This window comes from Embiotoca jacksoni, unplaced genomic scaffold (genome assembly GCF_022577435.1).
Source record: "Embiotoca jacksoni isolate LCO1_2020_lvr unplaced genomic scaffold, fEmbJac1.0.p SCAF_10, whole genome shotgun sequence".
NCBI classification, from domain to species: Eukaryota; Metazoa; Chordata; class Actinopteri; family Embiotocidae; genus Embiotoca; species Embiotoca jacksoni.
In genome coordinates, this window is record NW_027185230.1 from 16,152,818 (window position 1) to 16,170,999 (window position 18,182).

The 18,182-nt window shown below is 40.0% G+C and overlaps 1 protein-coding gene across 2 annotated transcripts in view; it reads right to left on the minus strand.

Moving 5' to 3' along the window:
• Positions 1 to 17,842, minus strand: part of itga1 (integrin, alpha 1) — a 55,925-nt gene extending 38,083 nt beyond the window's left edge. The window contains exons 1-3 of one of the 2 annotated variants that reach the window (XM_069169893.1): positions 17,804 to 17,842; positions 16,933 to 16,979; positions 15,675 to 15,734 (exon numbers count right to left, since the gene is read on the minus strand). Coding sequence is in view for 1 of the 2 variants with exons in the window: in XM_069169884.1 (XP_069025985.1) it covers positions 6,523 to 6,571 (49 nt within the window). In the remaining variant the exon portion in view is untranslated. Of the gene's footprint in view, positions 1 to 6,522; positions 6,792 to 15,674; positions 15,735 to 16,932; positions 16,980 to 17,803 lie in introns of those variants that run through there. The other variant, XM_069169884.1, reaches the window with a different exon arrangement.
• Positions 17,843 to 18,182: the final 340 nt, after the last annotated feature.

Consider the following 18,182-nt stretch of genomic DNA (forward strand, 5'->3'; position numbering starts at 1 on the left):
CTAGAACCAAACCTTAACCTTCAAACAGCCCTTTGAAAGTGTGAGAAAGTGAGAAAAAATTGTCAAAATGTCCTCACTTTGTCAAAATGTCCTCACTAATGGGGGTAACCACAACTAGTCCTCTCTAAGATAGTTTTTCCAAGTACATGCACACACACACACACACACACACACACACACACACACACACACACACAAACTATTATATGTGCCCAGCTTTCACGAATGAGACCAGGAAACTAAGTTCGGCGTGCTGCTGCTAAACTCATAAAACTTCTGGAGATGACTTCACATGTTTCAGACATACTGGGCAACTTCAAATTTCCTTTTATTCCTCCTTCACTTCTCCGTCTGGCAGACACAATAATGTTGCAACGATGACTCAGCGCAGTAGCAGAACCCAACCCTGGTGTGCTTTTAGTGACAGTCATCATTCACATACTCAAAACAGACATCATTTATTGTCATGGTGCTCCCATTCCCTAAAAAGAGAGTAAAATTTAGACTCCCACTCTCCAGGTGGCCAAAAACAAAACTTGGTTCTCTGGATCTGCTGGATGTGTAAAAAAAAGCCAAACGTTTGCAAACAATTTCTCCATTTCAACTTGAAAGGTACTGATATGTTAATGTTGTGTTCACAGCTTGTTTCCCTCCCAAAACGAATTCAGTTATTAAAGGTCTCCCTGTTTTAGTAAATTAGGATCATTTAAACCTGCAAAGCGTAAACAAGACCAGGCAAACTTTAACCAGGCCCACCTTTGTGTAAATGTCCAAACTTTTTTAATGTGAAGCAGAAGGAGGCTCACAGATGACAAGGCGATGTTTGTTTTGGAAAATGGGCTGTTGCTGGTATGTATGAGCCATGTCTTCAGTGGAGAGCAAGTATTTGTTTTTCTTTTCTTCATTTTGATGTTTTACGTTGCCTCTACATATTAGCGCTCCGACTGACTGGTGACCTGTTCAATGTGTACTCTGCCTCTCGAGCCTCGAGCCCCGCCCAGGCTGCTCTCCAGAGGATAAGAAGTTGTAGCTGAGGGATGGATGGATGTTTGTTAGCTCAGGCAAACTGCGAGCAAGAAGATCTTAATCTGAGTTTTCTTATTTTTCTTGCTGATGCGAGATAACTGTGGTGGCTTATGCTGTATTTCTACTGTGCTATCTGCACCTAATTTTAAGTAATAACTTTATGAATGTAACAGATAAATGTGTAAAAAAGGTATCCGGGTATCCAGTGGCCCACACCTGCACTTCCTGTTCTGAACTATGCTGTGATCCAAAGGCACAAAATTTAGATGTAGGATTTTGTCTCCACACATGCCCTCATCTTTGCCATTTCTGATGTTGGAAAATACCGGAGCTTTACCTGACTGTGATCATCCTTCACTTCCAAGTGATGCGCTCATGGCTGCCACATGCTGCATAGTCAGCAGAATCAGCATTACTGTTACACATCTGTAGCCGGTTCAGGCAGTAGAGTATAAGACAAGGTCGTGTGGGTGGCTTTGTGGTTTAACAGGCTTGAAACTGCATCTTTGAACTCACTTTTGACTCACACAGTTTGTCAAGAAAATATATCCCCCACTGTCTCGCTTATCCACAGAGTGCAACTTCCTGTCATGATACCACTCCGATATGTACAGCTCAAAATACATTTTGCTTTTTAGATTAAATATCAAAATTTTGCTACAAATCACTACTTTCTTTACTCATAAATCTACTAATTATTATCTCAATTAATCCATTACTTGTTTCTTTAGCATGACAGAAGATAATTTGAAAATGCCCATGACAGTTTCCTAGACAAGGAAGACACCTTCTAAATGCTTGTCTTCAGTTTCAGACGAAGAAAAGCTGAAAATGTTCTGCAATTAGCCTGAAAAAAACGAATAATTGATTATCAAAATGTTCCATTAAGCAATTATCAGCTCTACATCTGGCTTACACTCCAGTCAAAAGGCTCTTGAGTGTTTTCTGTGCATCTTTCAAATCCAAGCCTCAAATTTATCATTTATCATCACTGCAGCTGTAGAATAGCTGCATAGAGTCAGTTAAATGAAAGGGAAGACTGTAATACATCCTGCAAGCAGAAATGCATGACATATCTGAGATATTGATGTATGAGTTCATAATAAAGTTGTTAGTGTTTTTCTTACATACACAGATTCTCCTCAGCTTCTTTCTTTCAGGGCGAACACACACATCACTTATCTAACTTTCTGAAACAACCCGAACATCATTTTCAAACAGTTACAAGCGAGGTTTTAACGCCTCTCTTTTTTTCCTTCTTTGTACAACTATTTCCATAATTTTTCACGTGCACGACACAATGAATCGCTTTGAGAAGAGACCATACCAAAGCCTGTTTTCTTGTCCTTATGTGATTCTTTGCATCACTACTACAAAGACCTCCAGAGGACGCATGTTTCTGAGAGATCGGTGAGGTGATGGGATGCAGTCGTGGGGGAGGATGCGCTGGCGTTTTGGTTTCAGATGTGGTTTGTCATATGTATGCTGCATCCAGCAGCAGTGACCTCTCACTCATTGCATGCTGGGTTTGACACGAAGTACCTTGTGAGCTTCAAAAGGAGTTTATATCTGCCAAACTGAAAGCTACGCAAGGGAAGGAGAACTTTGTAAGGACGAGCAGTTTGAGTAAGGCCAACAGAAATCATCTTTTCTCTCTCTACATGTTTATAGTAAAGGGTGAGATATTGGCTCACGGTTGCAACAACACTTGTAGCTAAAGGCCACCAGGACCATGACCTCAAGACTTTTCCCAAGATTTGTAATTATTCTTAATCATTTCAGACAATCTCCCGATTGCCAAAATGTGATTATGCTTCATGTATCATGGTCACTTGTGTTTTTCCATATTCAAAAGTCAAACGCGTTCTGATTTCTGATTGTTGCTGCAGCTTACTGTGTGCAACCAACTGACCCCAAAAACAACCACGTGCAGTTGCTGTTGACATACCACAGTTTCAATTCCGGTATGACGGCTGCTGCGGTGAGTTTTGGGCTTTGTGCATTTTTCACCTCAAAGGCAACAAATTAGTGTTTCACCTTTAGGATCAATGTAACGTATACGTATTAAAACAGAAGAAAAAAAAGGTCCACTAACGCTGCAAAATCTTTTTATTGTGAACTCGTGAAATGCATTCTTCTGTCATCCCATCACCTAACGCTTTGTTACTTTAGTGTTTAACATTTTTTTGTTGTCTCTTGTTGGCAGGTCGAGAGGGGAAAATATTTTTCAGGTTTTTTTTCAATCTGTTTCATGCCGACATAAGCAGGAAGTTTAACAGGTGGCTGCATCTCTGTCTGTTGTGGGATTGACTGAGCAGAGATCTTTGCAGCAGTGTTTTCTTATATTCAGGACTTCTAACCTCTGAAAAAAAATCTTTTTTTTTTTTTCCACAAGTCACAGCAGACCTGCTGCTGCTCTTTCTGTCACCATTCCACATGTTGCTGTAATTGTCTAGTGTTTCATTCACCAACAGTAAGTATCAATTTTCATGAGTTGTATTTGATAAGAAGTCAGGAAATGACGAAAGTTATTAGAGTTCATCTTCTCGGGACCACGCATGTACTGTATGTACAAATTCCCATGGCAATCCATCCCAAAGTTGTAAAGACATTTCATTCAAAATCAAAATAAATAATAGTCAGGGGACTCATTAGTCAGCAGGATTCAACCTTTAAAAGCAATTCACTGATACATTGTTGGGATATTTTTGTTCAAATAATAACTGACACTGAAATTATATAAAGCTGCACTGTTTAAATTAAAATTGTGAAGGAAGACTAGAAATCCAGACTCTGATTGTCATCTTCAGTTGTTCATGTTTCTGAGTCTTTTTTTTAATTTTTTTACCAAAATTCATAAGGCTGCAGACATGATCTGGTTTCTTACAAGAGATGTTACAGCTTAATGACAAAGTCACAGTAAATTCTCCAGAAATGAAGACAGCAAGCTGTAACTTCCTGTCAAAGTGTTAAGTAACAATGGCAGATCTGTAGTTTGTTGTTAAAAAAAACTGCTAAATGATGCTGAAGATGACACAATCTGAGAATAAACATAACCAGATCCAGACATCCACAGCTGATGTGTGGTAAGTGCTGATTGTTGCAACTCGGGGAAGGAGCTGATTCATGGTCAGTAGAGAAGGAGGAGGAACAGGAGGAGGAGGAGAACACATATTGCTAATGACGGAGATGGCCGGGTTCACTACTAAGTCTTGCCAAGCTCATAAATTCAATTGAGCACTTTAATGTCTGAAGACTTACATCTCCTGACCTTTCAGCTTTCAGTGAATTAACCGTCTTCTCAGGCCATCCGCTGCAGCATTCCATGTGCTCATGAAAATGTAGGGAAAAGACTAATTCCCAAATCTGACATGTGGGAAACTGAAGGGGAAAAAAAAAAAAAGCATCCAAGTCCTCGCAGGAATGTCAAGAAGTCTAAATCAGTTTGTGTCTGACTAAACCTTCACCCCTTCTCTCCATCTCACTGCCGCAAAGACTTTAACAAGACATTAACCCCCTGGGATACCTGCACTTCAGTAAAACAGAATTTGCATTTAAATGTACTACTTTGCGATCAAGCAAGAAGCCACAAAAAGGAACTTCCACTTCAGTTCATCAACCATTTGAAGACCATCATTTCCTGTGACAGTTCCTTGCATCTCAGAAGTTGTTTGTGTGAACGGCCTCAGTGCGCCGTTCACACAAACAACTTCTACTTGAATGACACACAAAGTCAACAGACAGCTACAGAGCGGGGAGGCAGATATCCTCACATAATGCTGAATTGATGAGTTGATGAATAAGACAAATTATCAAGTGAATTTTTTTTTTTTTTTAATTTTTTTTAAAGACAAATCAAGAAATCTGAAGACATCAGATCAGACTCTGGATACTTCAGATAGCCACAAAAAAAAAAGAAAAAAAAAAGATCAATGTAACTGATCATTATTGCAGCCTTAGTCTCATGTCCTTAGCCTTCAAGGTCACTCTGGTCCGACACATCCTGATTGAAGCCAGATGCCCCATCTCCTCTGCGGTACCAAACTCAAACCACCTGTAGCCCCATCTCCGTTAGGAATTTACGGAGATTAAATACTGCCAATACAATAACCACATGTGGGCCTCTGAGGCAGGCCGGGTAGCTCCGATAGCACAACACGGGATCTCCCAGTATGGTCTCAAACCACCTCTGTAAACCTACTGAGGTCACACTCCGGCAGCTCACACTACATCGCAGGACCAGTAGGGCCGAACAGGATGGGGCGTGAGACAATAACAACTGCAGCCAATCTCATTCACTAACAATCAGCTTGAAACACAGCCAACATCACTGTTGACCGGCTGTAGTCTGAGCTGAACAGTGGCAAAGGGGGGGCACAATAAACCTGACTTCGTTCTCGATGTGATGATGGGATGGAAATGATTTGCAATGTGAGCTTCAACTGATCCCTGCACACTCAGAACCACACACACACACACACACACACACACACACACACACACGTTTATCTCCGTCTCTAACTCAATTCTCTAATCACCATCACAAGCCTGCATCACATGTAAGCAAAGGAATCTAAGAATTATAGAGACATGCTGTGTTTACTTTGCTCTCTTTCTTCTTCTCTCTTATTCCAAACTCAGAGGAGTGGTTCGCTCAACTGTGCCGGTACTTCCCATCATGTTTGAATGACTTGGACACGACCTAGAAGTTAATTCACTACTGCTGCTCTGGAGCGGAACCTGAGAGCTCAGCATCACCAGAGGGACACCCCAACACCAACACTGATATCCATTAAGGATAGAGACCCACCACATCTTCAGGCTGCTGTGAACACAATTTTCAGTTCACTTTTCACCTTCTAAAAATGAAAAATTGTATTACTGGTCTGAGATTTCTTCCAAAGGTTTGTTTAGAGAAGACAGGGTGTGACATCATTTCGTATGATGATGCTGATGATTTCCCAGGGTTTGGAAACACAGTTTCTGCAGAAACATGATGAATATATGATTCTGGAGAACCTAAAGTTTTCCAGGAAGGTTTTTGCACTGGTGTGCAAACACTGACATGAGCAACATTCAATTAGAGCACCATTGAGTAATTTGATTGACTGTAATGTCTCCGTTATATGAGGCAATGTCATGCTTCTGAAGCTGAGCTACGACACGTAGAAACAATTAAATGCTCTGCGGTTTCCCTCAGTCACAATAAATAACATGTGGATGCAGACGGAAAAGTATTCAGCGGGGCAGTTTACGAGGACACTGTGCCACTTTTTAATGGGCGTGCAGGCAACGTGAGTGACACACCTAATGGATGCTTCCAGTCGCCTAGTCGTCAATTATGCAGACGGCGGTGATCTAAGCTGCAGCCCGGCGTGTGCGCAAAGATGCGCTGGAGACCTTGGCGTGGCACAAAATGCGCTCTCTCCTCCTGTCACTGATCATTCCGCCTAATAATCAGCACAAACGTCTCATTCCGTTTGAATGGTTACTTACCAACAACTGCCACTGCTGTCAAAGTGAAATGTTGCGTTAACCCGAGCATCCTGACGCACAGTGTCCAGTAGCTTCAGTTATTCCACGGACTTTTCACGCTCGCTGTTCCGCTAAACGAAGATCCTCTGAGAAAGTGAAATCGCTAAATGACTAAAAGGAGTTCATAAGGCATTTGCGCAGTTTTACAGTCTGATGTCCCGTTTCAAACTGACTCCACCGCTCGGGATGAGCTCTGTTCCGCTGCTTGTCTACACTAAGTGGAGAGGGACCGACAGAAACAGAGTGGAGGAGGAGGAGGAAGAAGAATAAGAAGGCGGGTGGTAGGGTAAGAGTTCACTAATGTACGAGACTTTATAAGCTACGTTTGGGGTTTGGCCTGCTCTGCCAATCTATGGGAAAATCTTAGCAGTCCAATAACAGCAGCCCCGTGATGTCTGGAGACGGAGCTGCAACTCAACAGTTCGACCAGAATAGACCCAGTTTAACTTACAGAGTTCAGTCTGTGACAGCTGATGCTCTACTGGAACTGGTCCCAATGGCAAACAGTCAAATTATTACTGCACCATAACTCTACAGCACTATTATTAGGTAAAAGTTTTTCAAAAATCTGGCAAATGTAAGAGGGATTTTATGTGCGAGAATAATGTTTTGACAACCTTTATATGGAAGAATAGATTGTCCTTCTACATCTTTATATCTAAACTGAATATCTGTAAAACTTTGAGACTAAAATGTGGATCACACACAACTTGACAGCACAGAAGATCTCTACATTCAGCAGTGATTCAAGGTGGACACCCACGATTAGTGTCACCAAGTTAGTGATCCATCAAATGTGAAATATGGTCACAATCTCTCCTTCTGTTCCTGAGTTATGATGCTGAATAATGGTTGGAAAAGTGTTCCTGAACATTAGGTTATCGCAGTAAAGGTGACCTTTGACCTTTTGGTCCTATTGGTCATTTGTTGGTCATAATTGTATACATAATGGTGTTTTTTTAACTCCTTTAATGTTCATCCTTGAGTTATATATTGGTGCCAAATTTGAAGAAGTTGCTTTAAGGCATTACTCTTGTTAACGAGAACGGGACAAGCTGAAAACATATTTCCTCTGGAAATCAGTTCTGTCTGCAGCGCAGGAGCATAAAAATTAGGAAATTGAAGCTGTTGATCTTTGTCTCTAATAAAATTAGCCTTTACCAACCCAACCCTCCATGTAAATAATCTGTTTCCCAGAGATCAGCATTCAATTACCAGCTGTGGTTTTGTGTTGAAAGTGGGGGGTCACTTTAATTATATTCAAAAACGAGTTTGAAAAATGAACATCTGTGTTTGTAGCATCTTTACACACTAATGACTGTTCTGGACATCTTGCAGCGACGATGTCCCAACGATATTCAGCAGATTTCAACGGTGATTGGCTGCAGCCAACATGAGAATCACAGCTGCAACTAACGTATACATTCTGAAATATCTTTACCTGATACCTAAACAAATATTATGTTCATGATGGAAGCTCTACTGTTTAATCCATTTACGTTGCCCAGGAGTACAGTTGCACTGTGCGATAGCTCAGTAGCTTAGTTCCTGTACTGAAATGAAGAAGCCCGTCAGGTCCTGATGACTTCTATCATTACAGCGAGCACTGGGTTACAAATGTGAAGTGTGGTGCCAATTCCAGCTGTCAACAGCTGGAGAGAGCTCACAAAATCCCAGTGACCTTATTAAAGGATTATTACAGGTAGGATGGTGGATAGTATTCGTTCAGGGGCCCCAGAGTTACATCCTTGATTACAACTAACTACACAAGTGTAGTGTTTCCCCATAATATGAAAAACAGTTTCTTACCAAGTCAGCTCAAGCAGGTTCACTTACATGACACTCAGTATTTTCAGTTTTGTCCATTTTCCTGTAATGAAGCTGACCTATATAAAATTTATAGAAGATCCTCAGACCAAATCCTGCCAATTTTGCTCTATTTCGTATGTTATTCTACTTATCTTGAAATAATTAACAAGTATAACATTCAAATCCCCTGAAGGCAGGTTCAAGTCATATCAAACTACTGAGGATAAATCCATTAGTACCAACCTCCCAGTGCTAATTACCAGTAGGAAGTGTCATATTTACACCTTTTATACCACTTTCAAATACCAAGTGACACCTGAGGAACCACTTTTCATCAATGGTGCACTATTCTAGGACAATTAAGCTAAAACTAGAATACAGCTGCCATTACAGTGGGTTATACTATCAGCCAAATGAAAAAGCACACATCCAGACAAAGTCTTCACTAGGTGCTGAACCAAGCGAGTGTACATTTCCTCCATTTCTTTATATATATATATTTTTATAATTAGGACATTTCTTTTCAGTTGTTCTGTTGCAAGACATTCAACAATGAAAACGTAATTTCTAGGCGCTTTCTAAAATGTTTACAAATCACGTAGTTTGGGGTAAAATGACTGCTAAATTAAAACCTTTGTTGTCATGGTTACAAACGTAAACACTGAGTTAAGGTTTGGGGACGATTGTGGTCATGCTTTTCAAAAAAGAAACACAACGTTGACTGCTGGTTGGAAACAGGAAAACGAACAGTAGTCATCCACCCACCCCGACCTCCTCCCTCTTTTGGTTATTGCTGCCTTCAAAGTTGGAAGTCATGAGCTTGTGGTTAAGACATGGAAAGTCATTGGCGTTCAAGGAGCTAGGTAGTAAGAACATCGCTGCTAGACAGTAGCAACAACAGACTGTATATGACATGGCCGGCATCTAGAAGCCACAGAGGCTAAAATTCACATAAGCTACTCAGCGATATAACAAAATGCAGTTACTCTATACAACCAAAACTTCAAGACACAGCTCCTGCTGAAACTACTGATACAGTTTCATAAAATAAAAAATATATCATTGTGGGAGCAATTACCAGTGTGCAAGCTGTACTTTTCACTATGAACCCCTTTGGAGCCACATTTAATCACAGAAAACTCACTGCTGTAATTATGTGCTGTAACACCCAGGCAATATTCTTCTAGCAGCTGCAATTAAAGAGACGATGACGAGCCCACTCACATCTCATGTCTTGTATTGTCTGCTTTTTCTTTTCCCTCTTTAAAAATGACTTTTCAGCCTTGTTAAATATTTTGTTACTCTTTGCCCCGCAATTTTCTCCCCTTTAATGTGTAGTGATTATGTAACATCAAACTTTCACTACAGCCGCACAAACATATACTCAGACTCACCTGCATATTTACAACCATTTCCTCAATAACTGAGTGGTAGAACTACAGTTACCCTTCTCCATTTCTGGGTGTAAATATTATGAATCTCCATATATACAAAGAACTAAAAAAAAAAACATTTCATCACCAAGCATGCAGGATGAGATATCTAATATCCATACATCCTTTCATACACAATATGCAAGAGACATACTATGGTATCACCCAGCCAATGCACACTTTAAATGTACACAAAGACACACATCTGCATCAGACAAGATTTCTGGAGGAGCTCCTAGAGAATGAGACAGTTGACAGGAGTGCTTCCTGTCTTCAGCCCTGCAGATATCTCAGACTGAGACTCAAGAAGACTGACTAGTTTCCATGCACTTCTTTACTACAACATACCCTTCCACGCCCATCTCCCCCACGTGCTTCCTCATCCTCTTACATGCCTCGGTCCACTCATATGCTTTTTTTTCTTTCTCCTGATAACAGTGTATAGAAAGTGCATGGCACTCCATGTTGTCATTTTGGACCGATACGCAGTTTCCTCTTGCCTGTTTCCGTCCGCTGCCTTTCATTCTGACATACTATACTCCTTTATTCGCCCTGGAAGTCCATTCTAATGTGTTTTTCTTCTCCCTCTCACTTTAACGGCCTGTATACATACAGACAGGAAGAGAGCATTAGGAGTGTACAAGATACCGGGCACTCCGCCTCCCTAATGAATAAAAGGCGTCTTCATTACATTTCACAAATCTCTGACTGGAAAACTCTGAAAACACTGTTCATATTCTGCGGTCACAGTGAGCTGCTTTTTGCGATGTAAGGCTCCACTACGCTAACGAAGATAAACCGAGTATCTCAGACGAAGTAAATCCCTTTAAGTGAAGGAAATTAGCTTGTTGATTTTTTTTTATAGTGCGACAGACAATATTTCTCTGCAGAGTAAGTCAATCACTGGGTCATGCTAAAGGCGAACAGTATTTCTTCTCCCCCCAATAACAACCGCTATTGTCCAGTGAAAGCTATTTACAACGAGCATCTAAGGAATCTGTAATATATACAAGAGGATAGTGCTGAAGGTAGATGACAGCTCTCAGTAAACATATACTATGTATGGTATTCCCTGTTGTTGATTCCAATACTGATTTGATACCTTGAAATATAAGACTTTTTAAACTGTAAAGGAGCCCTCTGATGATACACTTCCAAAAAACTGGGGGACTCATACAGTGAAAGACAGATTAAAGCTGCATCAATCAATGTTATCATATTGACAGTGGATCTGATGATTAATGTAAAGTCCCACTCAGCTCTCTGGAGCATTTTAGTCTCTACAAGCTCATTGTTTTGGCTTTACAGCTGCAACTTTACAGTATTGGATCCCTTCCACTGCCCTCATCAACCATGTGTTTGACAAACCCATTGAACGCTACCTGCTGATGAACATAATGACGTATTTAAGAGCTAAAGCGCTTGATATTTCCCTCAGCAGACAGTGGATACCAAAACAAAGCTAAAAGAAAAGTCAATTTTCCAAACCATTCACAATGCATGAAAAAAACCAACCATTTTCTGGGTCATAGCCTGGTTACGTACAACATGCACCTTGGCGTCGCAGAAGGTGCCTGACGTTTAAGGTGGGAGTCAACCGATTATCAGCCTGACCAATTATCCAGGCCGATATTTAGCATTTTTACCATTATTGGTATGTGTATTGTATCTGGGTTTTTTCTATCGCTGATTAAATAAATGTATTAAAAAATGTGCTGCTTTGGTTCTGATGCAACCGTCTCTCTCAGCCCACTGTAACCGCTCGGTGGTGTTGCACAATATCTGGCCCACAAGTAATGACCTTTCAAAGCTGAACACTTCTCTGCCAGAGACGACACGTTTTTTTAAAGGGAAGACAGCAGATGGGTGACAAATCCTTGAAGTCCACAAATGGCAAGCTCTAAAAACTCCCCCATTTTTCAGAAGGCAACCAATGCTCTTTTTATAAGACCTTTCATGCTGTGTAAATTCCCATGTCTTTCATATGCCACAAGCACAGTTTGTAACACAGGGGCTCTATTGAATAAGCTTCAAATAAATAATACATCAAAGCTTTTATTACTATATGAGTAGTCAGTATTTCATAAAATAGATGGAATGTGCAGAAGCATTTTTTGCAGTCTGAAAATACTGATTGGCCTGATAAATGTAAAGATGCTCAAAGAAGCATCAAACCCAAAATAGGTTACAGCAGCTAATTCTGCTTTTGAACTCACAGCAGTCACATCAGCTCTTAGCTATATAAGGAAATGTTGGCTCTGTGCTGTTGCAGAGGATAATTTAGTCTGGTTCTTAGTTATGTTTTTTTAATCTCCACCAAACAGTGATGATATGATGATTGTGATATAAGACTAGTTTCTTATTGTTAGGTTTCTTGACCGGGCTGGCAGCACAGTTTGGTTGCTTGTAAGCGTGACTTAGCAAAACCACTGGGGATGAACTTCAGGGGGGAAAAAAGTGAGTCTTGTGTCAGCTCAGTGTGAGAGAAAGCAGATTCTTCCTCACTGATTCCTCTTTGAGCTTCGGACTATGTTTTGAACTCTAACATTAACCAGATCAAGAAAAGCAAATGGAAATATCTGGAGTTTAGACTTTAAACCCCCCACTACGTTCCTCCCTCTTTCATGTTCCAGTGTTCACTATCATCTCTTTGTATTTTTCTTTCATACTTTTTCATAGCAAATGCTGTCACAGTTATCAACAAATAGGAAATGATTCATGATAAAAAAAAATTTAAAAAAAGAAGAAGAGAGAAGTGGATCTGTGCTTTATTTCCAGTGTGTTAGCCGTTGCCTTGCTTTGGTCAACTTCCACTGAAATTCACTGTGCTGCTTAAAACTTAACTTTACACCAAACTGCCTTCTGGTCATTATGCATTGATTATTTATCCAGGACGTGGCAGAAATGTATTTTTCCTATGGGGAATGCGCGACAGTCGAAGGACAAGAAAGTTGCAGCAGGGCAACTATTACTGGTCAACAAATACTCAAAGAGGTAGTTAAAGTGATTGAATCTTTGCTCTTTAATTGAAAATTTGCACACTATCTTCAAAGTAACCCTTCGATCCCCTCCCGGGCATACGAAAACAACAATCTGACACATGTGGGCTGCAATTAGAGGTCTTTTCAGTCTCCTCCTTTATCTCCCGTCGTTTCTGTCAGTACCTGGAGCTCCACTTCAGTGGAGGGCCAGCACGGGGTCGAGACCCTTTGACTCTGTCAACACCGAGCTAGAGTTTCAGTTACAGCCCGGCCACTGGTCTCACACGGACAGACAGACCCCTGCCCTCCGTTAAAGTGATGGGGAATCCTTCTTCTCTGCTGAGCACGTGCCACTGAAATTCCCAAACATGTGTTCCCAAACATTTGAGCCTTTATGTCATGTAATGCCTTGTAGTGTCTTTAGAATTTACAAGTGTCCTTTTTTTTTAATTTACAAGCCTTTAAGAAAACATTTACAACTGACATGTAATAAATAAATATATTCAGCAAAAAAATGTTTTCGACAACAACAAATATCTCGACAACAACAGGACGAATTAACGTGATATTGACGGTTTCATGGCAACATATTCTAATGATTCCCTGATTTTTCTTCTAATGTTACGGTGCAGTTTACTTTTTTGTTTGCTTCTTGTATGACTCAACAAATATTAGATGGACTGACATGAAATTTGGAACCAATATTAATAGGACGAGGTCAAATTACTTGATGCCCTAACTTTTGCTCTCGGCCCTCTAGCAGGTTCAGTTTTTCATTTAGTTCTTCTCAACATCTATTAGATGCTTTGACACATAACTTGGCATTCCCATCTGTTCCATTTGTAATGCGTTTACAGCTGATTAGGAATTATAAAACCCGAATTGAAAATGTTGAATATGTTAAAACAATTAACCTGCTTAGCATCAGTGGTCTCAGAGCTGCAAGCATGTCTGCCATGCAGACTCTTGCTTCTTGTTTTGTCCTGTATCCTGTGACAAGCAGTATTGTTGTGGAAGTAGAGTCTGAAGTTGGAGGCCATTATGTTTGTGGGTTTTTTACGAGTGCGACTGCCTAACAATGACAGGAATGTGATTTCCATCGAAGTTTGTCCCCGGACCATGGTGTTAGCGTACAGGAAGTTTGGTGGGGCTTTGCTCAGTGGACTGGATTGTTTGAGGAACGATGAGTGCGAAAGTAGCACTGCAGTCACTCCCTGCAGCCAGTTTCGCACCGATGTCCCCATCAGAAAGAGGATTTGTTATAACGACTTTTCTCTGTTGGTCCAGCAGACGGGCACGAGCACACATATTTTAATAGGCATGTAAACATGTGCACGCACACATGCACAGTTGTTTCCACCATGCGACATCACATTCTTGACATGTCCCACGGTCATTGTGATTGGAGGATATCACATTCTGCTCAGTGTGCAATCATTTCTTGCCGTGACATCTGACATGACAGCAAGAGCAGACATGGGGGTGGGGTGGGGTGGGGTGGATTCCTAATGTTTGGTTCACAATTTAGTATTGTGCCCGGTTCATGCTTCAGGCAGTATGCATCCCGTTGTTTTTAAATGAAACTATTGACCTATGAACTCCATAGTCGCTGACATTTCAGGAAGCAGACAGCAGCTTTACAGCAGCCGGCTGCGGCCCACCCACAAACTGGAGACAAGCTCAAAATATGTTTTAGAATGAATTCATCATGACGGGGAACGGTTCTGTGTCATTTTGTTTTTCATTGATCGTTGCACTAAAGCCTCAGCGGGAGCACGTCTTTATGGGAGTTTTTTTTATGGAGGACAAAAGCACAGGTGTAAATAATAAAGAAAAGAACAGAGCTATAATTAACATTGTTGGGAATGCACGTGTTTTTCTTTTCCTTGTCCATGCCTGTTTAATTGTTTACGTCCTGACTTTAAGATGTGCTTGAAATGCAAGAATACTTTTATTCATCAGGTACACACAAAATAAAAACTCTGTATATCTATTTCATTTTACTTTCACAATCTGTTCAGTGTTACAGTTACTTCATAATGCAGGAAAAGATGTAAATTAGGAATTGATATATTTGAGGTTTTTTTTTTTTAATTAGTTATTTATAATCATTAAACCATTAAATTCCATTGAAAGTTTACCATTTCAGTGTATTAATGTGGATGTGGACAAAAAAAATGGTAAAATATCCTACCTCCATTACATATCTGTGTCACGTGTCAAAAGTGTTTAATAACCACATTTGAGGGATCAGAAAAGGGTCTAAATATACTGTACAGTATATGTACAAAAAATATCAGGCGATATATTGATATCAGAATTGTTCTAACTCAATAATATGGATATTGCATCAGCCCCAAAAGACCAGTATCTGTCGGGCTCTAGTCTCTAATTTCATTGAACAGTTACATTTTATGAACCACAAAAGGAGATATCAGCAGGAGCAAGTTTCAGTGAACTAAAAATCAACATTAAATAATTAAAAAACAGGAATTGTGTATAAACCTGTAGGCTTTAAAGGAAGGTTCCCTTTTTCACTGAAACTTACATACTCATGTCATATTTACATTAAAAAGAATTATTGGTGGCTGTAATTGCTCCTTTAGTCAATTAAAATGAGTATTTTCCAAAGTTCCCAACTTGTGTTTTCCCCGTGGCGGGGCTGTTTGCTTGAGAATTTTGCACTGAAAATGCCTTGAAGATAAATTAGCTTTAGCTGAACTTTGGATCAACAGAACCATGACTGTGGTCTCATGCCTAAAAGAGAACTCTACAAGGACCAATAACTCTTGAAATGTACATATTTAAGTACAATGTGAACATAATCTTTCACACTTAAGTAGCCACTTAAATATCACTTCACCATTTGGATCAAAAATCGTATACTTACCCCATCACACAGCTCCCAGGTGATAACTGAAGGACAGACAGACAGTTGCTCTGAGATAATCTGAAAAGAAAAAGGGATTTTATCACCTTCAAACTGCTTCATTTACTTCAAAGCTTATTGTTAATAATACATAATTAATGTTATCATCTATAATACAATGTAATTGTGAAATTTATTGCAGATTATTAGAAAGCACATTTATAAAAAATATAGTTTTACTCACAATATCATATAGTAACACACACTTTCTGAGTTCTGTTGTAGCTACTGAACAGGGACTTTGTGGTATTTTTCCTCATATGGTTTCAGTGTAACCGAATAGTGACTGTTTTAAAGTGTAAACAGAGTACGCTCCTTTTGTTACATTTTAAGTTGCCAGCTCAGTTTGACCGTTCAGTCCAGAGTCACAATATTCATAACACACCCACATCAGGAACACGACACCATATGTACCAGCAGAATACAGTCAAGAGATTCTGTTACTGTCTGAGTAAAACATCATGTCAAAGTCAAATCAGTGGCCAGGGGGGCTTTAAATGAGTTGGCAGTTTACTTTTTGTTTATGAATTCTCGTGTCATAACGGCAGGGAAGTTGCATTTTGACAGATTTAGCTCTGGTCACGCTGACAGGTCTCATGTGGTTCGTACGAATTCAGGGGTTAAGGAGGTCAGCTCAGGCCCTCGGGGGGGGGGCGTCACATCTCCTCAGGTATATTCTGTGGCACTCAGTGGGAATATCTTATGTGTGTGTGTGTGTGTGTGTGTGTGTGTGTGTGTGTGTGTACCCATGTGGCTTTGGCCCTGCTACATTTGACCCCCCACCGTGCAGCCAGATGACAATTAAGATCATAAGGTCTCTGTGCCTCCTCATCATGTTCACTTTCACTTGACTTTTTCAACTGCAAATCTCATGTTTTGGGGAGAACACCGGTCGGCCTTTGACCACAACTACAGAGCAGCATTTGAAGTCATCTGGTCAGGATTATTAGCCGGCACTGGCTAAACCTGCAGTGAACCAGCGTAGATTTGACTCTTTATGTACTTTATGTGGGGTTTTTTTGTGATGCAAGAAGTATTAATATTCTAATGTACAAAAAATTTCACATTGGTATTTAAAAAAAAAATAACAACATCAAATGACAATATGAAAGGGGTGAGTTGTACTGAAGAACCTAACGAGACTTCTCAAGTTTTAAAGCAGGTTTTGCCTCCTTGTTTTAGCTGTCAGCTCACAGATTTGTTTTTGGTTTACACTCACTGCTCTGCATAATCTTTGTCCAGCAGGCAAGTTCAACGGCTGGATTCCTTCAGGAGATAAAAAAAATAAAAAAATAAAAAGAGAGAATATACTCACATTCACCTGGTGGCCTATAACACGACTAATTTAATGAAAATGTTGCTCTGTAACTTCTTCGCTGACATGTTCAACATCATTTTTGCAACTTATTTCCAATGACAAGGCTGGCCAAATAAAAAGATCTTTACCTTAAATCAAGAGGTAAAGCTTTTTTTACCTCTTGACAAAGAAACAAACAGGTGCCTCTTAATGTTATATTTCCTACTGAAAGATTGTTACTGATGCATCTCTGTACAAGTAGCATTTAATTGCTGTTGCCAAAACAAGCTGGTATAAAACTACATTTTGTACAGTTGGGTAGTTTTTTCTGGAACAATAAACTCTTAATCTGACAAGTAACTTGTTGCTATAGCTGTCAAATAAATATAGTTGAAAATTTCCTTTTGAAATGTAGTGGCAAATGTCAGTCAGTTCATCTGGCAAACAATAAAAGCTTATATTTGTGTTGACCGTCTCTGTGCGGAGTGTAAATGTGTGTGTGTGTGTGTGTGTGTGTGTGTGTGTGTGTGTGTGTGTGTGTGTGTGTGTGTGTGTGTGTGTGTGTGTGTGTGTGTGTGTGTGTGTCTGTGTGTACGTGCAAATGTAAACGTGCCGGTCACAAGTGATTTGACTGTGTGTGTGTGTGTGTGTGTGTGTGTGTGTGTGTGTGTGTGTGTGTGTGTGTGTGTGTGTGTGTGTGTGTGTGTGTGTACGTGCAAATGTAAACGTGCCGGTCACAAGTGATTTGACTGTGTGTGTGTGTGTGTGTGTGTGTGTGTGTGTAGTCTCTTACAGCTGGGTTTCAAAACCTCTGCAAGGGTTCGATTGTTAAAGGCTTCCTGCAGAAATCTAAAACAAAGGAAAGGGAGGATCACACAAATTTGTAAGCTCAACAGAAAAAGAGCACTTTCATTTCAGGGTTCAGAAATCATTTCCTCGGGTTCAAGAAATGCTTCTTATACATAATAAAGGATTTTTTTGTATGTAAGAAAGTTGAACACATAAATAATAAATAAGTTGCATTGTGTTTTTTGTGCTACAGCCATACTTGATCTAGTCCAGTAGCTTTTCTTGGCTAATGTTAGCAAACAATTGAATAAATATTGCTCTCTAATTTTGCCAGTTCACTGACTTTAAGACTCTTCTGCTATGTTTTGTATTTTAACTACTTG